General features: G+C 62.4%; 4 protein-coding genes across 5 annotated transcripts; 3 read left to right on the top strand and 1 right to left on the bottom strand.

The window, feature by feature from the left end:
- Positions 1 to 122: 122 nt before the first annotated feature.
- LOC309571490 (transmembrane O-methyltransferase homolog) lies at positions 123 to 1,566 on the top strand (the record flags this gene model as incomplete). Its single annotated transcript, XM_082279026.1, has 3 exons — positions 123 to 384; positions 824 to 1,020; positions 1,246 to 1,566. 3 exons carry the CDS (start codon positions 123 to 125, stop codon positions 1,564 to 1,566), a joined length of 780 nt encoding a protein of 259 aa, XP_082135152.1.
- Positions 1,567 to 1,860: 294 nt separating this feature from the next.
- Positions 1,861 to 3,717, bottom strand: ANAPC15 (anaphase promoting complex subunit 15). The gene is made up of 4 exons (XM_082277445.1): positions 3,540 to 3,717; positions 2,466 to 2,525; positions 2,248 to 2,385; positions 1,861 to 2,112 (listed from the first exon to the last, which is right to left on the bottom strand). Exons 1-4 carry the CDS (start codon positions 3,657 to 3,659, stop codon positions 2,065 to 2,067), a joined length of 366 nt encoding a protein of 121 aa, XP_082133571.1. The 5' UTR covers positions 3,660 to 3,717; the 3' UTR covers positions 1,861 to 2,064.
- Positions 3,718 to 4,744: 1,027 nt separating this feature from the next.
- LOC309570733 (folate receptor alpha-like) lies at positions 4,745 to 6,371 on the top strand (the record flags this gene model as incomplete). Its single annotated transcript, XM_082277746.1, has 5 exons — positions 4,745 to 4,791; positions 4,962 to 5,115; positions 5,333 to 5,521; positions 5,596 to 5,731; positions 6,097 to 6,371. The coding sequence occupies 5 exons, from the start codon at positions 4,745 to 4,747 to the stop codon at positions 6,369 to 6,371; spliced, it is 801 nt and encodes a 266-aa protein (XP_082133872.1).
- A 1,316-nt stretch (positions 6,372 to 7,687) lies between these two features.
- INPPL1 (inositol polyphosphate phosphatase like 1) lies at positions 7,688 to 23,840 on the top strand. Of its 2 annotated transcripts, none has more exons than XM_082277960.1 (28): positions 7,688 to 7,888; positions 13,035 to 13,098; positions 13,781 to 13,931; positions 14,016 to 14,136; positions 14,224 to 14,361; positions 14,436 to 14,526; positions 14,746 to 14,835; positions 15,177 to 15,275; positions 15,461 to 15,611; positions 15,823 to 15,929; positions 16,181 to 16,283; positions 16,362 to 16,558; positions 16,921 to 17,038; positions 17,590 to 17,686; positions 17,778 to 17,916; positions 17,992 to 18,091; positions 18,175 to 18,263; positions 18,344 to 18,425; positions 18,519 to 18,608; positions 18,721 to 18,834; positions 18,947 to 19,035; positions 19,133 to 19,220; positions 19,313 to 19,468; positions 19,539 to 19,623; positions 20,005 to 20,154; positions 20,226 to 20,949; positions 21,041 to 21,159; positions 21,639 to 23,840. In XM_082277960.1, exons 1-28 carry the CDS (start codon positions 7,707 to 7,709, stop codon positions 22,060 to 22,062), a joined length of 4,158 nt encoding a protein of 1,385 aa, XP_082134086.1. In that variant the 5' UTR covers positions 7,688 to 7,706; the 3' UTR covers positions 22,063 to 23,840. The 2 variants fall into 2 exon arrangements, with proteins under 2 accessions (XP_082134086.1, XP_082134087.1); XM_082277961.1 differs by having other exon boundaries at positions 21,628 to 21,851.
- Positions 23,841 to 24,431: the final 591 nt, after the last annotated feature.

The raw sequence follows: 24,431 nt of genomic DNA, 5'->3' as shown, positions 1-24,431 counted from the left end.
TATGCTACTGATAGTGGACACAAAGGGTGCTTTGAACTTCCCATTTGGCAGAATTCCCAAGTAGGAAACTAACAAAATCAACTCAGCAACTGTGCTGAAATCACCAGCCTCACTCGCTTGTGATGGTGTCTCCGGTGATTGCCCTGGCCTTCCTCCCCTTCATTGTCACTCTGCTGATCCGATACCGGCACTACCTGATGCTGCTGTACCGGGCAGTGCTGGTGGCCTGGCTGCGGGACCGGCTCACCGGCACCTCGCGGGAGCAGCGTGCCTTCCAGTACCTGCTGGCCCATGCCATCCCTGGGGACCCCCACCACATCCTCCAGACCTTCGATCAGTGGTGCTACCACTGTGAGCACCTCAGCTGTGTGGGGCCTGACAAAGGTGAGTGCCACCCTTGCTTGCCCACACCACACTGGGCATGACACGGGGCACAGCCATGGAACCATTAGTATAGCCATGGCACCAATGACATGGCTGTGGCACTGCCAGCATGGCCACAACACCACTGGCACAGGCATGGCAGCACTGACATAGCCATTACAGGGTTGGTGTGGTCATGGCACCATTGGCATGGCGGTGGCATTGTTCATATAGCCACAGTATCATTAGCATGATTCTGGCACCTTTGACATGGCCATTGCACTGCTAGCACAGCCGTGGCTTTGTTGGTATGGCTATGGCATCAGCGACCTGGCTGTGGCATTTTTGGCATGGCTCTCCTCCATTCCTCTGGGCACTGGGAAACTGCTTGGCACCTTTGTCCTGCCCAGGGCTTGGGTGGCGCAGGTTTGTGGGTGCTGAGAGGCACATGCCATGTCAGGGCGGATCGTGGAGCGGGTGCTGGTGGAGCGGGCACCACTGCGGGTGCTGGAGCTGGGCACGTACTGTGGCTATGGCACCGTGCTGCTGGCACAAGGGCTGCCCCCAGGTGCCCGCCTCTACACCATCGAGGGGGACCCCCGACATGCTGCCGTGGCTGAGAAGGTCATCCGCCTGGCCGGCTTCAGCGAGCAGACGGTGAGCACCCGGGCACTGGGAGAAAGCCCAGGTCTGCACCTGAAACCAGGGAGGAGATGGGTGGGGGTCCTTTGCTGCTGTGGCAGGGACTGCAGCACCTGCTGGGTAGCACATGTGGGAAGAGAAAGGTCCTGTCCCATGTGGACCCGTCACCACCCTGTGAAGCAGGGTGGTGGGTGGGCACCCTGACACGCTGCCCCAGCGACTGAGGGTGCTGCAGCACAGGTGGAGCTGATCGTGGGCCCCTCGGAGGAGGTGATACCCCACCTGCGGGAGAAGCATGGCCTGATGAAAGCCGACTTGGTCTTCATGGATCACTGGAAACGCTGCTACCTGAGGGATCTACGGCTGCTGGAGAGCCACCAGCTGCTGGCTGAGGGGGCCACCATCCTTGCCGATAATGTCCTCTTCCCTGGGGCACCCCACTTCCTGCAGTACGCCAAGACCTGCGGCAAATACCACTGCAAGGTGCACCGCGCCAGCCTGGAGTACTTCCGCGCCATTCCTGATGGCATTGCCGAGCTCCGCTACACCGGTACCTGCTGAGCAGGCGGCAAGCTCCTGCCTCGTAGTGGCCACGGTTACTGCGGGAGTACCAGGTCCCCAACCCCCCGCCTCAGCCTCAACATGGGCTCTGGAGGAAACACGGTGGCTGCTGTGGTCTGTGGTGGGGTGCAGTGGGTGGTAATGACGTGGCTCATTCCCTGTAGTGCTCCTGCCTGCACTGCACAGGGAGGTCTGCCAGTCACCCCAGTGGATGGTGGGGAGCAGCCCTGCACTTGCCTGGGTGGCACCCCCTGCCTGCCCTGGTGGCCTCACACAGATTTGGAGTTGTTTTCTTGAAAACTGAGTTTATTAGAAAAGATGTGTCAGCTCCAATGTGCCAGGTGGCAGTCTCCCCTCTGGCTCCCCTGGGGGGCTTCCCTCTCAGCCCCCCATCCTACACAGCATCTATGGCAGGAGGAGCTTCACTGAACTGTCCCCCAGAGCCATGGTGGGCAAAGGCTCTACCCCAGCCTCCAGTTTGGTGTGGTCGTGGCAGAATCAGATCATCCACTGGTCCTGATCCTGCTCTGTCCCCTCCATGTCCACCTGGGAAAGAAAGAGGTTTGAGATCCCCCACCAGAGAGAGAACCCAACAGAGGGAGTGAAGGATCGAAGACAGCCCCCAGAGCTCACGCTCAGGGTCCCACACACTGCACATTCCCTACTTTGGGGTCTGTTTACCTCATTGATCTCCCCATCATCAGGAGACTCATTATAATCATTCATCTCATCCATATCCTGCATGTCCTCATCATCTTCTGAGTCCTCTTCGCTGTCTTCATCATCTTCATCATCCTCCTCCTCCTCCTCATCATAGTGCTGTGGACACAACAGCTCCAGCATCCCATCTGCCCCTCAAGCCCTGTGGCAACCCCCCCCTTCCCAGCCCACACACCCACCTCGGATGCTGGCTTTCCTATGGGCACCAAGTTGTTGTCCTTCTCAGCGATGCTCTGGAGCTGGGGAAGGGAGAGAGGTGGGTGAGCACCCTGACAGCTCCACAATATCCTGGCAAACAGGCCCTTCCATCTCAGCTGCTGGCTTGTGTTGCTTCCTGACCATGCCTATTTCCAGCTGGCAGCTGCCCACGGAGTCCTGCTGTCTCCCTGGCATCCCCCAGCCAGGCAGGGAAGAGCAGCTACAGACATCTGCCTGAACACCCTGGCACCAGGCAGGGTGGTCCCAATGATGCTCTGGGGCTGAGAGGGTTCAAGGTGTCCCCATATGTGGTGTGAGGAGCTCAAACACAAAGCTTATGTAGTTCTTTATCAAAAAAGAATCAAATTTGAGGCACCTCATCAGCCAGACAAACACAATCACAGCAGACAATTAAAGCTCAATTAAAATACGTCAGCACCTCCCACCCAGAGGGACCTGGAACCTCTTCTAAGTGCTGGGGTTTTAATTGATTTAAACTTTTTTATTTAATTATAAAAACTTAATTACTGAGGGTTTTAAAAAAACTTTAATCAAATAGATATTCCCCCCCATACTCGGGGCACTGCAGCACCAAACCACGCTCATAGCGCAAACACTTGTCAGTTACCAGGATCAGAAATCGCTCCTCGACTCCCTCGGGAGGTTAGTTAATTAGTTAATTGGGAGCTGGTGCAGGAGCCTCAGTTCAGCAGCAGCTTGTTAATTAACCCCCACACAGTAAACGGGGAGCTCCGGGAACAGCCCACACCGAGCCAGCGTGGCACACGGATCACGGACACGGGACCAGCGGTGCCCGAGCCGGCAACACCGGCACAGGACGCTGAAGAACGGGCACAGTCGATGGACACGCGGGGGGAGCGACGCACCGGAGGAGCCCCGCGACCCCCCACCCCAGGCACTGCCTCGGGGCTGCAACGAGCACCGCGGCCGTGCCCGCTGAAGGAGGAAGGGCCGCCTCCCCAGCCCCGAACCCGTTCCCGGCCTCCTGACACTCGAACCCACGGCCCCACATCTCCCCCCGCCCCGGTGCCCACCCAGGCCTGGTGCTGCTGCTCTTGCTGCTGCAGCTCGGTCTCGTCAACGCACGGTCGGTCGAGGTTGAACCAGAGGGACTCGGTGAGGCGGGGCAGGAGTGAGGGGAACAGCGTGGACATGGCGTGAGCAGCGCCAGGCCGGCGCCGGCCGCCGAGCCGGAAGTGGAGTCCAACCCGGAACCAGTTCCAGGGCACGGAGCATGCGCGGAGGGAGGGGGTTGTGTCTGGCGGGGCCAGGCCCGCAGGGGGAAGAATGGGCGGGGCGTGGTCTGGGGCGCCGTCCGGGGGCGGGGCGACCTCTGATTGACAGGTGATGGGCTCCCCCCCCCCCCGTGCGTCCGAACGTGACCGCCCCCGGAGTTATCTGGGAACCCCGGGGGATCGGGGACCCCCGTGAGGAGGTATTTGTGATCCCCACGGAATACCTGTGCCTCCCTTGGGGTATCTGTGACTAATGGTGGGTATGTGACCCCCACGGGTACCAGTGACCCCAGTGGGGAGGTATCTGTGATCCTCATGGGGTATCTGCTCCTTTGGGGGCAACTGCCGTCCATGGGTGGGGGTATCTGTCACCTGTGAGGAGGTATCTTCCCCCTCTTCAGGGCATCTGTGACCTCCGGGGCATGTCTCGCCCACCCATCATGTGTTCCAGGATATCTTCCCCCCCCCCCCCCCACCCCCCGCCCCAAGGCATGTCTGACACTGGAGGGTTTCTGTCCCCTAAGAGCCACAGGTGACTGCTCTCTCCCAGGGTATCTGCTCCCCCCTCCATGGGGCATCTGTGATCCCGTGGAGTATCTGCAATTCAATGAGGGGTACTTGGCTTTACCCTTTGGCCATCTGTGACCCCACCAGCAACATCTCTTACCCCCTGGCTCACTCACAGGCACCCTGTGGTGTTGGGGGGCCAGGTCCTGCCCCTTGTGCTGGTGTCAGGGAATCAGGCCACCTCCCACGGGAGGGGAGGAAAAACAACCACAGGTGGATTTTGGCTGGTGCTGGCCCCAGCCTGGCGCCAGGAGGCTGAATCCCAGCTGCACGCAGGGCTGAGGGGGCCAGGATGGGCACGAGTGTCAATCCATGACACAACGGGGTGCCAGGGCGGGGTGCACTGTCTCCTCCGTGCCCTCAGTGCTGCCCAATCCATCGCGTTCCCACATCCCGTGATCAGTGGCCAAGGGTTGTGCTGCGCCACGACCTTTGAGATGAGCTGCGCTCGTCCCATAGCACCTGGAGCCCAGCTTCCCACCAGGTAAGAGCCCTGACCCCTGGCACCCCCCAGGCAAGATCCCTGACCCCACTGTTGGTGGTCCTGGGCAGTGACCAGTGCTGCCACACTCGCACATGCACAGTGGGGGACTTTGTCCCTGCTGTCACCGTGTCTCTCAGTGCTGCCGTCCTGACTGGCTGTCGCCCTGGCAGAGCAATGGCAGCGGTGTTAGCTCTGCTGGTGCTGGTGGCCTGGCCAGCTGCCAGCGCAGCAGTGGCGGTGGCGCAGGACTCACTGCTCAACGTCTGCATGGATGCCAAGCACCATAAAACAGAGCCTGGCCCTGAGGGGCAGCTCTATGGGCAGGTACGGTCCTCACCCACTGTGCCAGCACCCACTGGTGTCACTCGCTGGTGGGGTCACCAGAATGGAGGCTGGGGGGCTCTGTGCCCTAACATGAATTCCATAACCCAGTGTCACCCACCTGTGGGCACTGGTGCTTTCCACGGACCCACAGCAGGTCCCAGATGAACCCTGGTGGGTCCTGATGGGTCCCAGCTGAGCCCTGGCTGCCCTGGTGCAGTGTGTCCTCTGGAAGGACAATGCCTGCTGCACTGCCAACACCAGTGTGGAAGCCCACCAGGACCAGTCCTACCTGTACAACTTCAACTGGGACCACTGTGGGGCCATGCCAGAGAAGTGCAAGCGTCACTTCATCCAGGATACGTGTCTCTATGAGTGTTCCCCCAACCTGGGGCCATGGATCGACCAGGTAGGTGCAGACCCCCCCCTCACCCACCTACCAGGATCCCTGGGGTGAACTGGGGAAAACTGGGGGCCCTGCAGGCAGACAACAGCTGGCGGAAGGAGCGGATCCGGGATGTGCCACTGTGCCAGGAGGACTGCGAGCAGTGGTGGGAGGATTGCCAGGATGCTGTCACTTGCAAGGTCAACTGGCACAAGGGCTGGAACTGGACTACAGGTGAGTGGGGGTTTCAGGGCACTCCCCTATCATGCCTTGACCCTCTGGTGGGTGTCCAGTCACCCTCCATCTTGCTGCAGGGGAGGTTGTGTCCACCTTCCCTGGTGGCTGTGAGTGGGTCTGTGGGTGGAGGGTCCCCATGGGGTGGGGGTGGCAGCCAGGTGGGAATCCCCTGTGCATGTGAGTGGGTCAGGGGGTGTGAGGGTCCTCATGGGGTGTGGGATGTGGTGATTGACCCTCTGCCACCTTGAGATCAACTCTGTCTTCCCCAGCAATGCCAGTGGGGACCCATCTGCACCTCATGTGCAGGGGAGCATCACCCTCCATTTCCTAAAGCCCCCACTTCACCCTCTGCCCCACCCCAGGCACCAACCAGTGTCCCAAGGGTGCCATGTGCCAGAAGTTCAAGTTTGTGTTCCCCACGGCGGCTGCACTCTGCGAGCAGATCTGGTCTGGCTCCTACCGCTACACATCCCACCACCGTGGCAGCGGTCGCTGCATCCAGATGTGGTTCGATCCTGCGCAGGGGAACCCCAATGTTGCCGTTGCCCAATATTACGCCCGTGGCAATGCTCCCCCAAACTCCCCGCTTTCCATCCTGCTGGCCCTGCTGCCCCTCACCCTCCTGGCCCCACTCTGAGCAGGAGGGGCTGCAGGCAGGAGCAGGGAGTAGATGGTCAGGGGGGTCACCAAGCTGCCCTGTGCCTCCCCATGGGATGTCCCCAAGCTATGTCCCCCACAGGCATGGGGCTCATGAATAAACACTCCTGCCCTGCTTAGTGTTGGGGTGCTGTGGGGCTGGAGATTGGGAGGGCAATAGGATGGTTGAGGGACCTGGGAGTGTCTGATTGTCTGATCCTACTTCTGGTGAGGAGATGAAGCAGACCCATTCATTTGTACCGACCAACCTGGCTGCCTGGCACTGCCTCCCCCAAACCACTGTGCCGGGCAAAGCAGAAGGCACAGGGCTGCTTGCCACTGGGGCACAGGGGGATGGGATCACTGAATGTGTCCCAGCACCTGACACAGCTCCGGGGATCACTGACACCGGGCATTACCTCACTGGTGCACAGGATGGGACTGGGAAAATTATGGGGAAAAAGGGGAGGACATCCCGGGGAGAGCATAGCTGTCAAGGGAGTTCTGCGGGTCTGGAGCCCACCCCAGGGGTCTCTTTCCCCACATGCTCCGTGATCCCAGCTGTGGGGTGGCACTGTCCCGATCCCTGGGCCATGGAGAAGTCCCCGGTTTTGATGGCGAAACCTGGTCGTGCCCCCCACTTTTTCAGCCCCTGGTCCCAGCCCGGCCCCAGGCCTGCCCCACCGCAGCCCCCCTTTCCCCAGTGCCCGGCTCCCTGCTACCCTCACACTGCCGGTGCCCCCGCCTCTCCCTTCGGTACACCCCTGGGTGCCCCCAATCCCCCGCTGCCCCCCTGGTGTCCCTGTCTCTCCAAATGCTTCCCCCCTCCCTGGTGCGTCCCCCCCGGTGCTCCCCATCCTCCCCATTACTGCTGCCCGCTACCCGGTGCTCTCCGCCCCTCGGTGCCGCTGCCCCTCGATCGGACCTCCAGATGCCCCCCTGATCATCCTATTCATGGCCCCGGATCTGCCCCGGTGCCTCTCGCGGTGCGACCCCCAGGACCCCACCAATGCTCCCCCGTCACCTCACTGCTGCTCCCCCAAGCTCCGTCCTGCTGCTCCCCCAGGATCCCCCGCGGGTCCCCTCCGGTGCCCCTTCGACCCCCGCGGGTCTCCTCCCGCGACCGCCCCCCCGGTGGCCATCCCGGATCTTCCCGTGCGCCCCTGGGTACTTGGTCGGTGGCCCCCTGGGGGCCCCCGGTGCCCCCAACGCCCGAAGCCCCCGCGTGTCCCCTGGATGTCCCCGTCCCCCCACCTTTCCCCGCCCCGGAGCCCGCCCCCCGGGTCCCCCCTCCCCCTCAGAGCGCGGCCCCGCGGCGCGGCCCCGGCGGCGGAGCATGGCGGGCGCGGGGGGCGCGGGGGGCGCGGGAGGGGCAGCCCCGGTGCCGGTGCCCCCCTGGTACCACCGGGACCTGAGCCGGGCGGCGGCCGAGGAGCAGCTGGCGCGGGCCGGGCGGGACGGCAGCTTCCTGGTGCGGGACAGCGAGAGCGTGGCGGGGGCCTACGCGCTCTGCCTGCTGTGAGTGGGGTGCGGGCGGGGGGGTGCCGGGGGGACACCCACGAGGTACCGGGGGGGGCATAGGGGGAGATCCGGGAGCGGCCATCGGGGGTGGCTGGAGCGGGGGGGCACCGGGAGGGGACCGGCTCGGCGCCGGGGGAGCTGTGGAGGCACGGGCAGGGTGTCGCGGGGAGGACCGGGGGCGACCCTGGGGGAGCAGCAGGGGGGAGTTTGGGGGAGCACCGGCGAGGTACCGCCGGAGCTTTGGGGGGGTCCCGGGAGAAACGGGGCGGGGGTACCGGGGAAGATCCGGGCGTAGGAGTGGAGTATTCGGGGGGGCACCGAAGAGGCCTCGGGGATGGTCCGAGGAGAGCAGGGGGTCGGGAAGGGAGCCGGGGGTGGGTCCTGGGGGAGCAACGGGGAGGATCTGGAGGAGCACCAGCGAGGTACCAGGGGAGCACTGGGGCGTCATGGGGGTGTCACTTCAGGGAGTCAGGGGAGCACTGGGGTACACAGGGCGGGTGTCCAGGGAAGCACTGGCAGGCGCCCGGGAAGAACAGTGGGAGAGGAACCGAGGGCGGGAGGAAGGGCTCCAAGGGAGCACTGGCAGGGGAAGCAGTAGGGATCACTGGAACGGATCCAGGGGAGCACGCAGGGAGCTTTGGGGGGGGGGGGGGGTAGCAACACCAAGAGGGCAGCAGGCAGAGACAGGGACCCACCTGGGGTGATGCAGCGTCCATGGGGGTCACCAGTACTGTGGGAGTTGCTAGGAATTTGGAGAACTCGGTTGATAGGGATTTGGGTACAGGGAGACTGGAGCAGCTCTGGTCAGTGGGTGCTGGCGGGGCACAGACATGAGGAGACCTGGGGGTTCAGAGGGACCCGGGCACTTCTGGGACACAGGGCATCAGGGGAATGGCACCCACTCTGGCCTGGGTGTCCTAGGAGACCAGACACCAACAGATGGGGGGGTACTGGAGGGGCTGGGGATCTCTGGGCACTGGGGGGATACTGGGCTGGTTCCAGAGGGGCTGTGACACCCACATTGCTACCATGGGGGTCTATGAGATGGGGGGCCTGGCCCCTCCCCCACACTCTTGGGGTTCCCGAGCCTGCCCACGGCACTGGGGGACCCCAGCTCCTGCCCTCATGTGTGGGGGTCTGCAACTTAGGGAGGGGGGACAGCTTTGTGCCCTTGAGTTGTGCCATGGGACTCCATGGCTCTCAGCTTGTGCCAGGTCTTGTGTGAGTGTTGACAGCCCTGGGGGTCCTGAAGTGCCTTTGCCTGGTGGTGCATCCCAGCACCCCACCATACCTGGGGCCTCTGGCAGCTCGGTGTGCTGGTGACATTCCATGTGCTGGGGTGCTCCTGGGGAGCTCCCGGGGCATGCCACTGGCTTTGCTTGAGGCTGGCTACCTGTGCCAGCACCTGGACCTTGATGTGGTTGTGGAGTGGTGGTAAGGGCACCTCAACTCAAAGCTTTTCTGTGCCCTGAGAGCCTGTGGGAGAACTGGGAGTGCACTGTGAGCTGGCCTGCCCTGGCCTGGGGTTGCTGTGTGCTGGTGCCACATGCAGGTGTCAGGCATTCAGTCTGCATGGTGGCATGGTTGTTCTTGTCCGTGGACAGTGGCAAATGCAGTTTCCCAGCCACGTGGGCACAGCATGGCTCTGGGCACTGGCTCCCCACCACAAAGCTGGGCTGGCCAGCAGCACCGCGCACAGCACTGGGGGAGAGCACGTGATTCTGGCACCTGATGGTGCCATGGGGCAGGAGGTCATTGTGGCACCAGTGTGGGTGACAGGGGGCTGCAGAGAGCATGGTGGTGCAGGTGCCTGGGTAAGGGGTGTCTCTTATTGATCCCCCGCGGGATCACTGCCTGGCGAGGAGGCCATGGATGCCACATGGCTGGGCTGTGGGATGGGACCACGCAGCATGGCAAAGCCCGTCATGGGGATGTCAAGTTGAGAGGCTGCACTCCAATAAGGACTATTGGGAGTCCCTGGTAGTGTGATCTCACCAGGCACCCCCATTGCCAGTGAGTGGGTGGACAGGGCTGTGGGGCCATTGGCCCCGGCTATTGCTGGAGCCCTAAAAATAGCTGCAGGGTCAGGAGGAGGAAAGGGAACTGCAGCGGGATCCCGGCAGCGTCGGCTTCCTTTAACCCTCCCGCCGGTGCATCATGGCCTCACCGGGCTGGATGTGGCAAACCAGGCCATCTCACTGTGCCCTCACCATGGCACACTGAGGTGTCTCACTTGTGGCCTCACTGTGGCGTATTGGGGAATCACTGGAACCCACAGTGCTGTGGCAGTGGCACCACAGGGCATGCTGACATTGCCGGTTGGTGAGCAGTGCCAGCGGGGACAGTCCTGGTGTGGTGTCCCACAGGAGCACGGAGGCTGGAGCCTTCATCCTGGCTCACTGCCAGTTCATGGGGACACCAGTGCCAGGGTGCTGCCAGTGGGCATATGGTGTCCCCCTCGGCACAGTGCCCACACCTCCCTCTTGGTGGAGTAGGGTGGTAGGTGCCCCTCTGTGCGCCACAGGGCACTGGGGACATGGGGGTGCCTGCTGTGCTGTGGCAGGGTGCTGGCTGTGCGTCAGAGCTGACAGGGGAGTCCCGTTGCTCCTGCATAAAGGCTCTTTGTGTCCAAGCCCGGTGCTCTCTGGCCCCCCCGTCATGGCTCACCAAAATAGCAGCCACCAACGGTGCGGGACTAGGCAGCCAGGGGGGCCCTGCAGTCCCCCTCTGCCATACCACACCCTGTGCTGGGTGTCCCTCCAGCCCCCTGTTGGTTATCCATAGGGAACCCCTTGTCCTTCCCCACAGCTGAGGTTCCTTCTAGGGGTCCTCAACTTGCCCCTCCAATTTGGAGTTCTACATACTGGTGCTGTGCTGGGGTTCCTCTTGCACCCCCCATCGCACCTCCACTGGTGTTCCTGCTATGGAACATTAGGACTTCCCACAGAGACCCCTTATGCTACCTTCATTTGGGGCTGTCTCTTTGTGCCCCCCCATCCTACCAGCTGGGATTCTCCCACAGACTCCTTTGAGCTGGGAACTCCTGATGCCCTCACCCAGCCCAGCAGGGTTTTCCATACAGGCCCCCCATAGTGGATTCCCATTCAGCTACCCTACCGCTTGGAGGGTTCCCTGTGGTCCCACCCCCCAGTGACCTCTGACTGGGCATGGGGCACCTGGGAAGACCCCAACGGTGCTGGGGTGGGTCATACCTGCAGAGGAGGGAGGAAAAATGGGGTACCTGGCACTGCAGGGGGTGTGGTAGCACCAGGGGACCTGGTGCTGTTGGGTGGTGGCAGGGTAACCAGAACTGTGGGGTGACACCAGGGGACCTGACACTGTGGGGTAGGATGTAGGGGCATGGCACCCTGTCCAGGCACAGCGTGGGGGGACGGATGCTGCCTTGTCCCAGTCCTCCAGCCCTGTGTCAAGGTGCCACCGGGCCAGGGGGCACAGCAGCCGAGTGGACCAGTGGCTCTGGTGTGGTGACAGCCACCTCGATGCTCATGGTGACCTCTGTGGCCACAGGCCAGCTGAGGAGCCACCGTCCCTGCTGACAGCACTGGAGTGGGGAGGTCTGGCAGTGCCGAGGCACCCTGTCTCCTGGAGTCCCTGAGATGGGGACGGGTCCCAATCCTGCTTCTTGCAGCCCCTGATGTTGTCACCCCATCTCTTAGCGCTGCCCGTCACCCCTGCCCCGGGATCACGTCCCTGGTTCCTGTCAGCTTCCACTGGAAAATAAATTGTTTCCTGGCGTCCTGGCTGCCAGGTCCTGCCTGCTCCTGCCAGCTCCTGCCTATGTGTCACGTTCCACTGTGGGGAACTGCGGAGAGTTCTTTTAAAAATGGATGGTCGGGATGAAATTACGCCAAATGAAGCAAACGTTGTATCTGAAAAACCGTTTATTGGTAACAAAAAGGAGAAGGAAAAGGAGTTGCCCAAACAAAAGAGGGCTAGAACAGACAGAAAAGAAGAAAGGAAAATGGAAAAGGAATAGGGGAGAGGAGAGAGAGAGAGGACGGAGAGGAAAAGAGGGTGTTACCCCCAGCGAGGCAGGGCAGTGCTGTCGGTGTCCAGGCGGCGGGGGTGTGCACGCTGCCTGCCGGTGGCCGGGCTGGGTCTTAGCGGGCCTGCGCGGCTCCCGGCGGGGCGCGGCTCCCGCGGCGACGGCGCCGGACACGCGGTGAGTGGGCACTGGGGACGGGAGGAGCAGGACCCCGGGCAGGGTCATGGCGACCGGCTGGATCGGGGCGGCAGGGCGGGCAGTGATCGGCGCGGCAGGGTTGGAAGCAGGCAGCCCAGGCAAGGACGCGGGGCGAAGTGGCAAGGCCGCGGTCAGGCACACAGGAAGGCAGGACGGGTGTGGGAGCGAGCCAGCGGGGGCAGGAGAGCCAGAAGGCAGGCGGAGGCCATGGCAAAGGAGGGAGTGAGCAGGAGCAGCGAGCAGGAGCAAGACCCAGCGAGCTGTGACACAGTCGGTCTTTATACCCCTCTGGCCCTTCCAAAGTCCACCCGAGGACAGGGAACCATTGGTCCGGTCCAACCTTTCTTTGCCGTCTGTTGGCAGAGACCTTTTCGTGACCTGATTGGAGAAGCCCCTCCACAGTATCTCCTACTGCCTGCCTCATGGGAGGTGTTGCCAGGCGAAGTCTTCCCAGAGACCAAGGCTGCTTCTAGCTGCCTCCTGCACGTGGCACATGTGCACCTCTCCTCCACATGCCTCCGACAGCCATTGTTGAGACATAACTAAAACTGAATTGGCTCCTCACACTGCGCCTGCCAGCTTCTGCCTGTGCTGTGAGCTGGGGACAGTGCCTCTGGCACAGACAAGCAGTGTGGCCAGGGCAGCAATGGTGGGGTCGGAGCAAGTGGGGGAGTCCCTCTGGGACTCTCAGCACCTATCCAGGACTCCCAGTACCCATCCTGCAAGCATTTTCCCATGGGTTTTCCATGGGTTTCCCTGTCAGCTCCTTGCATGCCATGGGGGATAGCGGTATTGGAGCTCCTCATTGTGAGTGCTGGTGAAGTAGGGGTCTGGCTGGACGAGTACTGGGCATCCCTTTGGGGCTGGTGGGGGCCATGCAGGCAGGTGGGGGGATGCCACCCAACCCCCAGCACCCTGATGCCCTCCCTGCTGCCACAGGTTCCAGAAACACGTCCACACCTACCGCATCCTGCCGGACGAGGAGGATTTCCTGGCTGTGCAGGTGGGCAGCGCAGGCATGGGACACCCTGTGGCTCACGGGCAGTGGGGGTCTCCAGCTCAGCAGTGCTCAGTGTTGACCTCATGCCGTGAGTTTGCCTGTCTCTCTGGCTGTGCTGGGCTCAGCCCTGGCCCAGTGCCACATGCGTGCCCGACTGTGCCGGATGGCTTGGCTGTGCTCGTCTTGGCTGGCTGTGGCACTGGGTATTTTTAGAGCAACAGAACCCTCTTTGTGCTGGCCAGGCGGGCAGGAAAAGCTGCTCCTGGGAGGGAGGAGGCCAAGGGATGGCTGCTGCCTGCACCCTGCCAGCCCACCTACCAGCCCTGCAGGCTCCATTGCACCAGGGCCTGCTCTCCACCAGGAGGCTGTGGGGTCAGCCCCCCATCCTGCATGGGGGCCCCTGCATGGAGGGGTTCCTGCACGGTGGCACCTCTGTGTGGGAGGATATCTTCATGGGAGTCTCTGCATGAGGGGGTCCCTGTGTGGGGGTCTCTTCATGGGAACATCCCTGCATGGTGGCAGCTCTGCATGAGGGGATCCTTGCAAGGTGTTATCCCTGCCTGGGGGTCCCTGCATGGTGGCATCCCTGGGTGGTGGGTTCCCTGCTTGGTGGTGTCTCCACTTGGGGGGTCCAGTGATGCTGGCTGCAGGCACTGATGGCCCCGGTGTCTCCATGTCCCCGCAGACATCACAGGGGGTGCAGGTCCGGCGCTTCAAGACGCTCAGCGAGCTGATTGCCCTGTACCTGCAGCCCAACCAGGGGCTGGTCTGCACCCTGCTCTTCCCTGTCGAGAGGGAGAAAGAGAAGGAGACCGTGGAGGACAGGGACTACTCGGGTATGGCAGGGTGATATGGGCGGGTGAATAGGGTCCTGAGGCCCCTGGGGTGGTGGTGACTGGCCCCTTATTGCCCCGTTGCAGATGGAGAGGATGAGAAGCCGCCGTTGCCACCACGCTCTGGCTCCACCAGTTTCTCTGGCAGCTCGGTGGGGCTCAGCCCCACTGGCCTGGGACCATCTGTGCCAGAGGGGCCAGTGGAGAGGTGAGGGTCTGTCTGTCTCCTGCCTGTGCCCTGTCTGTCCCTTGCTCCTCCCTGCTGGCTCTCACCCCCTGGGTGCTCTGTCTGTAGCACCAATGGGCTCAGCAGCATCTCCCATGAGTACCTGAAGGGCAGCTACACCCTGGACCTGGAGGCGGTGAAGGGAGGGGCTAACAGCCTCCCCCACCTCAACAAAACCCTCGTCACCTCCTGCAAACGGCTGCACAGGTGGGTGCTGGACACTGGGGCAGATGGAGGGACATCTGTGCCACCCACTGAGCTGGCTCCTCTTGCCCCTCCAGTGAGGTGGACAAGGTGTTGGCAGGGCTGGAGATCCTCTCCAAGGTGTTTGACCAGCAGAGCTCCCCCATGGTCTCCAAGATCCTGCAGCAGGTGAGGGGAATATGGAGACACAGCAGTGGCAGCCCCCCACCATGGTCTGCACCCACAGACCCCACCATGGCACCATCCATGGGTGGTGGGAAAGCCTGTGGAGAAACACCCAGCATCCTACCCCATCCCAGGGACCCTGCCGCTTGGGGTGGGGAGGGAGGATCTATGGTGGTGTGGGGTTCACATCCCAGTGCTGGGGTGACCTGCTGGGGGTTCCAGACAGCAGGGCAGAGCGGAGAGCAGGAGCTGGAGAGCCTGGTGCTGAAACTCTCTGTGCTGAAAGATTTCCTGTCCTCCATTGAGAAGAAGGTGAGGCTGGGGATGCAGGAGCGGATGGCCTGATGAGGGTGTCCTGAGGGGTCTGGATGAACTGGAGGGGCTGTGGGGCTGAGGGCACTGGTGGGACTGGGGCAGCTGGCAGGGATTGCTAGGCTGGTGGAGCTGGGGGTCTGGAGATGGGCTTGTGGGATTGAGGCACCAGAGGGACTGGGGAGGGCCAGTGGAGCTGGTGCTGGTAGAGCTGAGGGGGCCATTGGGGCCCTGTGGACTGCGAGGGCTGGCGGGGCTTGGAACATTGGTGGGACTGGAGGGGTTGGTGGAGCTGGGGGGACTGGTGAACTCTTGGCTGACCCTGCTGGGGGCTCTGGCAGGCACTGAAAGCCCTGCAGGAGATGAGCTCGGCCACCCCCGCCACCACCCCCCAGCCCCTGTCCCGCAAGGCCAAGAGCATCCCAGTGCAGACATTTGAGGTGAGCCCTACCCTACCCTCTGCCCTTCCCAGTTTTGGAGTTTTGAGGGGATTTCGGCATCAGGTGAGTGCCTCTGGTGTGACACTGAGGGCACAGACTCCTAGGTGTCTCTGGGGGAGATCAGATGCCAGATTGGGTGCTGGGGTGTCCCCTGTGTCCTCCCTCATCCCAGTGTCCCCTGGCAGGTGAAGCTGGATATCACCCTGGGGGACCTGACCAAGATTGGGAAGTCACAGAAGTACACACTGAGTGTGGATGTGGAGGGGGGGAAGCTAGTGGTGCTGAAGAAGCAGAAGGACTCCCAGGAGGACTGGAACACCTTCACCCATGACAAGAGTGAGTGGGGAGGCATCTGGGGGGCCCCAGCACGCGTGGAACTGCCTTTGTGCTGGAGAGCATCCCTGTGGGGCTCGGTGGGCTGGAAGCTGGGGGATTTCCTCATGCCGGGGGTGTTCCCATCCTGGGGGTCCCCCAAAGCATGGACTGGGGGGGTTGCAGCACCCAGCTGGCACCCAGCACCCTCCCAGTTCTTGCCACTCCTTGCCAGTCCGGCAGCTGATCAAGTCGCAGCGGGTGCAGAACAAACTGGGCATCGTTTTTGAGAAGGAAAAGGATAAAACGCAACGGAAAGACTTCGTTTTTGTCAGTGCCCGGGTGGGTAATGCTCAGCTGGGGGCGGCAGGGCACAAGGGGTCCCTTGTGGGGATGGGGTGGGGCAGGATTTAACCCCTGGGCCCTGGTAAGGCTTGGGGACAGGCGCTGGGTACTGGTGCCTGATGGCTGGGTGATGTCCCTGAGGCAATCCTCCATGCCCTGAAGATGCCAAGTTTGGCTGAGCCAAAGCAGGGGGGCTGGAGAGGGTTGTGGGTAGCCCCTCTGCCCCCCCTCACTGCCCCCTCCTGCAGAAGCGCGAGGCCTTTTGCCAGCTCCTGCAGCTGATGAAGAACAAGCATTCTCACCAGGATGAGCCTGACATGATCTCTGTCTTCATTGGCACCTGGAACATGGGTGAGCGGGGTCGGGGGCGGCCCACAGTGGGGTGTCAAGGCCCTGGGGTCCCCCCTAACTGTGGTGTACCCCCTGCAGGCAGCGTTCCCCCCCCGAAGAACATCACTTCGTGGATCACCTCCAAGGGGTTGGGTAAGACCCTGGATGAGGTGACGATGGCCATACCTCATGACATCTACGTCTTCGGCACCCAGGAGAATTCCCTGGGAGACAAGGAGTGGGTGGACTTTCTGCGCACTGTCCTCAAGGACTTCACAGAGGTTGAATACCGCCCGGTAAGAACCAGGGGGTCCAGGGGACCCTGGGGGCTGTGGGTGCAGGCACCGGTGGGTGGTGGAGGTGTGTGATGCTCAGTGTCCCGGCGGTCGCTGTGCTCTGGCTCTGTGACACTGGCTGTTTGGGGGTGCTCTCATGGTGCTGGGTGGCTGTGGGTGCTCCAGGTCTGCTGACACCAGGTATTTTGGGGTGCTCTCCTGGTGCTGGGTAGCTGTGGATACTGATTTGATGGTGGTGGGATTCCCTGGGGAACAGCCTTTGGTGGGAGAGGCTGGGATGAAACAGTAATGAGCATCCACTGTGGATGCACCAGAGGCCCCAGCACATGCTGGCAGGGGGCTGAGGGTGCTGGCACCCACAGGTGGCCATGCAGTCCCTGTGGAACATCAAGGTGGTGGTGCTGGTGAAGCCAGAGCACGAGAACCGCATCAGCCACGTCAGCACCTCCAGCGTCAAGACAGGGATCGCCAACACCTTGGGTAGGGGCACAGCAGGGCCTAGAGGGACACAGGGAGTGTGCACTGCACTGGGGGGGTCCTGGGGTATCTGCCTCGTGGGGGGTTCTGTTGTTGCATGTGTTGCATGAGGCGGAGTCTCAGCATGTGTACCTTGCATGATGAGGAGTCCTGGTATGTGGGCATTGCATGGGGAGGGGTCCCAGTGTGTGTGTTGCACAAGGAGGGGTCTTGTTGATGCACAGGGAGGGGTCCCAGAGCACGTGTGTTGCATGAGGAGGGGTTTGTGTGTGTGTCTCACGAGGAGGGCTTTATGTGCAGCGCACAGGGAAGGCTCTGGGAACGTTTGCGTTGCATGAGGAGGCTGTGCATGAGTGTGCTTGACACGAGGGGGACTCTGGGGGGCTGTGTTTCGTGAGGAAGGCTCTGGGTGTGTGCCAGGCTGCACGTGCTCGTGCTGGCTGGCTGGGTGGGGACTGTGCCCCATCACCGTGACCTGGGGCCGGCTGGGTGCCCATCCCTGAGGGAGGATCAGGGGTTGCCTGATCCCATCCCATGTCCCCATTTCCTCACAGGGAACAAAGGCGCTGTGGGTGTCTCCTTCATGTTCAATGGCACCTCCTTTGGCTTTGTCAACTGCCACCTGACCTCCGGCAATGAGAAGACTGCACGGTGAGCACCCCCACCCTGGGCTGGGCCAGGAGAGGGCTGTTGCCCCTGTCCCCATGTCTGTGATACGCTATCCCTGTGTCCTGTGCTTCAGGAGGAACCAGAACTACCTGGACATCCTGCGCCTGCTCTCACTGGGGGATAAGCAGCTGAGCTCCTTTGACATCTCCCTTCGCTTCACCCACCTCTTCTGGTTCGGGGACCTCAATTACCGCCTAGACATGGACATCCAGGTCTGGGAAAGGGGGTGGGGGTGGGGGTGTCAGGGTCTCCTTCCCAGCCCAGTGCCAGCCCCTCTGTTCCTGCAGGAGATCCTCAACTACATCAGCCGCAAGGAGCTGGAGCCGCTGCTGAAGGTGGACCAGCTCAACCTGGAGAAGGAGAAGCACAAGGTGTTCCTGCGCTTCGGTGAGGACTGGGGGGGCTCCAAGACGGTCTGGGGGTGCAGCCCCTGCTGTTGGGACTGTCCTGACCCACTGCTGTCCCTGCAGGTGAGGAGGAGATCACCTTCCCCCCAACATACCGCTATGAGCGAGGCTCCCGGGACACCTATGTCTGGCACAAGCAGAAGCCCACGGGGGTAGGTGCTGGGGCAGGGGGAGTCAGGGGAGTGGAGGACACCCCAATCTGAACCCCCACCCGCTCCCCCCCGCCCGCCAGGTGCGTACCAACGTGCCATCCTGGTGTGACCGCATCCTCTGGAAATCTTACCCTGAGACTCATGTCAACTGCAACGCTTACGGTGAGCAGTGTTACCACCCCCAGCACCCACCTCCCTGTTCTGGAGACAGTCCCCCTTCCATCCTGACTGCTTCCCCATCCGCACTGGCTGCAGGGTGCACAGATGACATTGTCACCAGTGACCACTCGCCCGTCTTCGGCTCCTTTGAAGTGGGAGTGACATCCCAGTTCGTTTCCAAGAAAGGTGCCTATGCCCATGGGGATACTTTGCTATCCCCCCACCCCTCCATGGTCCAACCTCTCCCTCTAAGTGGGGAGGTCCCAGGGGGATTCCAATGCCTTGCTTCTCCATGGAGGGCTTTCCAAGTCCTCAGAGCAGGCATACATCGAGTTTGAGAGCATAGAGGCCATTGTGAAGACATCCAGTCGTACCAAGTTTTTCATCGAGTTCTATTCTACTTGCCTGGAAGGTGAGGGCTGGGATAGCAGTGGGAGGTCCCACAGGGCTTGAGAGGGGTCCCAGGAAGCTCATGGGGTCCTGGGAGGCTGATGTGGTGATGCCATCTCCCTCTACCACCACAGAGTTCAAGAAGAGCTTCGAGAACGACAGCCAGAGCAGTGACAACATCAACTTCCTCAAGGTGCAGTGGTCTTCCCGGCAGCTGCCCACGGTGAGGAGGGGCTGGGGGCTGACAGGGTGGGTGCTGGGGAAAGCTGCAGGCAGGGAGACCCCCACTCAGTGCCAGCACTCCATCCCCTCGACCACAGCTGAAGCCCATCCTCTCCGAGATTGAGTACCTGCAGGACCAGCACCTCCTGCTCACTGTCAAATCCCTTGACGGTTACGAGTCCTATGGTGAGTGTCCACTCCAGCACCCCCTAGCATTGCCCCATCACCGGGGGGTCTGTGGGGTGCAGACCCCCAACTTCCCCCACTGTCACCCCCAGGGGAGTGTGTCATTGCCCTGAAGTCGATGATTGGCAGCACAGCGCAGCAGTTCCTCACCTACCTGTCCCACCGCGGTGAGGAGACAGGCAACATCCGTGGCTCCATGAAGGTCCGGGTGCCCACAGAGCGCCTGGGCACCCGCGAGAGGCTCTATGGTGAGGACCCTTCACCCTAGGGGGGATGGTGGGGACAGGACTCCACTGCTGAGCCCCTGTCCCCTGGCAGAGTGGATCAGCGTCGATAAGGATGAGACGACAGCCAGCAAAGGGAAGGTGCCGCCAGGTGCCAGGGCCACCCAGGACTATGCCAAGTATGGGGGACAGGGCTCGGCAGGGTGGGGGGCACCAGTTCCTGTGGGCCAGGAGGTCTCAGGGATTCACCTGAGCACAGGTACTGCTCAGAGCATTCCTCTGGGTTGGTGTGTGGGATGTGACTGGGGACAGTCCACGTGTCACTTCTGTGCCATACAGGGCGGGGATGGGGCTCTCAGCCTCCGAATGTTGGCGCTGGCTGTGTTTTGGTGACTGAACCCTGTGCTGAAGGGCTGAGCCCCATCCTGGGCATCTGAGCCCTGACTTGGGCTGCTGAGACTCATTCCACGGGGTCTGAACCTTGTCCTGGGTGTCCTCGGGGTCTGAACCCATTGCGGAGGTTCAAGCCCCATGGGCCACCCAACACCTCCTGTTGCCAGGTCTGCAGGGCGGAAGCCCACCAGTGCTGAGCCCCCCACCACCACTCTGGCAAAGCTCCCAGAGGAGCCTGAGAAGAGCAGCACTGCAGCAGCACCACGGCCCCCTGCCGCACACCGCGGCCCCCCCAGGGATGAGGCTACCCCAAGCCGGTGAGGGAGTATGGGCAGGGCTAGGGAGGGGGAGCAGTCTGGGGGTGCCATGCTCACCCCTGTGCCCGCAGGTCCAAGGCGGAGGCAGTGCCAGAGCTGTCAGGGGGTCCCCTGAAGAACAGCTTCAACAACCCAGCATACTACGTGCTGGAGGGCGTCCCCCACCAGCTGCTGGTGCCGGGGGACCCTGGCAAGCCCCCCAAGGCCAAGGTGCAGCTGGCAGTGCCAGAGCGCTGCCGGTGCCCCTCGGCAAGCCGGGGTGGCGAGAGTGATGAGGAAGAGGACCTTGGCACCCTCAACCTGCCGCCGCCGGATTTTCCCCCGCCGCCACTGCCACGGGAGCTGGAGCTCCCCCCAAACACCTTCTTTGGCATCCCCAAGGAGCTGCCGGTGTCCACTGGGTGTGAGGACCCCAAATCCCACCCTCCTGCCTTTGGAGAGGCTCCCCTACCCAAGCTGCACCCCCGGCCACCCCCAGCCGCCAGGGCTGGATTTGGGATGGAGGGGGCTGGTGGGACGCCTGTTACCGGGGGGCTGCCTGCAGTTGGGGGCCTGCCCACTCCCGGGGGGCTGCCAGGAGGGCTGCTGGATGACCGTTCCTGCTCCGTGCTGCAGATGGCCAAGACGCTGAGTGAGGTGGACTACGGGGGTGGGAAGGGGAGAGTGGTCCCCCCACCACCACTGCTGGCCAAGGGGGGGCTGCCTCCCCGTTGCCTGCATCCCGACTATGGCCGCCCCCTTGCCTTCCCTCCCCACTCCATCCAGGAGAGCATCCAGGAGGACCTTGCTGAGGAGGTGGGTGATAACAGGGTGGGCAGGGGTCCTTCACACCTCAGCTGGGGCTCCCTTTTGGGGGCCCCATGGTGCTGAGGCTGTTGGGGTGCAGGCGCTGGGCCGCGGTGTGGGCGCCGTGCCCGGTGTGGGCGAGTGGCTGCGGGCGCTGGGGCTGGAGCGGTACGAGGAGGGGCTGGTGCGCAATGGCTGGGATGACCTGGAGTTCCTCAGGTGAGCAGCCCCCCAAAACGGTGGGGAGGGACCCCCACCCACTCCCACCACCAGCCTGGCCAACCTAGCGGGTCTGTGTCTTCCCCAGGGTGTCAGTGATGCCTGGGTTCTGGGGAGGTCTGTGGGGGTGCTGCCCTTGATGGTCCCCACTGTCCCTGGGGGTTCCCCACTACCCGCTGAGGGTCCCTGCTTCCCCTGGAGGTCCCAACTGCCCCCAAAGGTTCTGTGCTGCCCTGAGGGGGGCCCCATTGCTCTTCAGGGGTCCCAGCTGCCCCAAGGTGCCCTTTCCCTCTGGGGATCCCCACTGCCCCCTGAGGGTCACAAAACGCCACAGCAGGGACAGGATGGAGCCTGAGGGGGCACCCAGCAACCCAAGTGGGGGGTCTTAACACCCCCAGGTGGGGACCCCACCCGAGGCTGGGGTGCCCCTCAGGGGCAGAGAGCCCCACATTTGTGTCTCATTCCCAGTGACATCACAGAGGAGGACCTGGAGGAGGCTGGAGTGCTGGAGCCTGGCCACAAGCGCGTCCTTCTGGAGAGCCTCCAGCTCCGCAAGTAGCTGCCACCGCACGTCCAGCATCCCGTGCATCCCATGGCCCAGCATCCCAAACCCTGCAGCCATGCATCCCAGACCTTGCAGTCATGTGTCCTGCGGCCCAGCATCCTGCATCCCACAGATGCACATCCTGGATCCCGTGGCTGTGCATTCTGCATCCTGCTGCCACATATCCCGGACCCTGTGGCCCAGCATCCTGCAGCCGTGCATCCTGGATCCTGCGGCTGTGCATCCCAGATCCCTCAGATCCTGTGGCCATGTGTCCACAGCCCAGTATCCTGCGGCCACATATCCTGGGCCCCATGGATATGGATCCCAGATCCTGCAGCCGTGCATCCTGCAGCTGAGGATCCTTCATCCCACAGTCCGACATCCTGCATACATTCATCCCACCATCACCAGCAGCCAGTGGAAGCCCCCGGACCTCCACAGCCCACCCCCCACCCTGGATGTGGGGTAATGGCGTGGGAAGGGGGCGTGGGGGGACAGCAGGGTGGTGGGTCCTGGTCAGATAATTTCACATGAGGGTTCCTACAGGGTGCCCTCACATTTAAGTTATTTTTTATTTATTGGGAGAAGGGATAGGGGAGGGGGTGTTTGAGGGTAACCCTGGGATCCTGGCTCCCCCCATGGCCCCTCACAGCTAGAAGGAGGAGGCTCTGAGCAAAGTCGTGTCTCAACCCAAGTGCCTTCATGATGCCTGGGATGGGATGGGATGGGATGGGATGGGATGGGATGGGATGGGATGGGATAGGATAGCTCAGCCTGCCCCCATGGACAACACTAGTCAGAGCTTAGGGTCCCCATCCCCACCTCTAAGGATCTTGTTCTCACCCTGAACGTCCCATCCCCACTGTTAGGGTTCCTGTCTCCACCCTGGGCATCCCTGTCCCCACCCCAGGGCATCTATCCCCCGGAGGGTCCCTGTTCCCAACGTGGATGTCTCACTCCCACCCTGGAAGGTGGCACCAGGGGGTGCCTGTCACCATCCCTGGGGGTCCCATCCCCCTGCTGTAGGTCCCTGTCCCAATTCCATAGGATCCTGTCCCCACCCTGCACATTCTCTTTGCACACCAGGAGTTCTACCCTCACCCTGATGATCCCCATCCCTACCCTGGATGTGCTGTCCCCATCCCTGGGAGTTCCTGTCCTCACCCCATAGGTCCCTGCCCCTACCTCCGGGGGTTCCATTTCCACCCCAGGTGTCCCTGTCCCCACCACAGGGGTCCCTGTCACCAGTCCTGGGAGTCCCATCCCCACCATGGGGATGGGACCTGCCCTAGGGGTGCTTGTCCCACATCCCTGAGGGTCCTGTTCCCACCCTGGGGGTCCTGTCCCCACCTTGGGGGTGCTGCTCCTATCCCCAGGGGTCCCACCACCACCCTGAGGGTCCATCCCACCCAGAGGTTCTGTCCCCAGGGCTCCTATCTTCCCCATACTGGGGATTCCGTCCCCACCTGGGTGGGTGTTGTCCCCACCCCCGGGGTCCCTGTCCCCACCACAGGGGTCCCATTCCTGTGTGGTGGGGTCCCCATCCCCACTCTGGGAGTGCCTGTCCCTGTGCTGGGAGTCCCATCCCCAGCCCAGGAATCCTGCCAGAGCAGAGCCAGATCAGTGCCTTCCCCCAGAGCCCACCCCACACCACCAGTGCCTCCGGGGCATACCCCCACTCCCACCCAGTTTGCCCATTAGGTACTTGCTGGGTCCATCCCCCCGGGGTTTGTTTTGCCCTTGGGGGCAGCAGGGCTGGCAGCCGGGTCCCCTTGTGGGTGCTCAGCCCCCAGCCTTGCCAAGTGTCCTTCTGGGAGGGCCCCCAGGGTGGGGGTCCCCAGGACAGGGGTCCTCCCACCGTGCCTTCCCCACTGGGATGCCCCCCCCCCAGGCACTCCCTGTCCCCAGGGGGGATGGGGGGGATGCTACCCCACACCCCACATCCCCCCACTCCGGCTGAGATGAAGGATGGGCCAGGCCCCCCTGGCATCCCCCAACGTCCCCCCTCTGTTTGTAACTGGGGTGTTCGGTGTGAACTTCCCCCACTAAACCCCCATCTTGTTGTGCCCAGTGTTTGGTAAATCTGGAGTGATTTTTGTCATGTTTCATGCAATGGGTGTGATGGAGCTCTCAGTGTGGGGAGGCGGGGAAGGGTCTGGGGAGGGGGGCAAGATGGGGAACCAGGCTGAAGAACTGCGTCCCAGCATGATCTGTGACCCTCCCAAGCTGGCTGTACTGGTCCCAGCAAGGTGGGGACCAGGTCCTTTGTCTCCTTGCCCACCTTGTGTACCTCAGACTGCTCCCCAATAGCCTCACATGCTTCTTGTCCCCATCCCAATGCCCCCAAGACCTTGTTCATCACCACCCCCCAAAAGGTCCTTAGAGGCCAGGGGCCTGTGTGGGGCATCCCTCTCCTCATCCCACTTGAGGGGGCTTCCCATGGGGTGCCCCCCCACCTTCCTGCAGCTGCTTGGGGTCTTCAACTGGGGAGCAGCCAAAATAATCCTTAAGGTGCTGGGGGTCTGTGGCATCACCTGGGGGGTTCTGGTGGGTTTCAGAGGGTTTAGGGGTGGGGACTATGCAGCACCCCCACCCCTGCAGCCCTTGGTGGGGGTGGGGTGCAGCAAGGGCTGAGGGCCAGCAGCAGTGTCAATAAATTAAGTTTAATTTGGATTAGTGGCATTTGCAAATGTGGGTAATAAATTACAGAATGGTTAAAAAACAA

The sequence above is a fragment of the Coloeus monedula genome (genome assembly GCF_965178545.1).
Source record: "Coloeus monedula genome assembly, chromosome: 3".
Lineage (NCBI taxonomy): Eukaryota > Metazoa > Chordata > Aves > Passeriformes > Corvidae > Coloeus > Coloeus monedula.
Note: the sequence above shows the minus strand (reverse complement) of the source record. Positions and strands in the feature narration are given on the sequence as shown.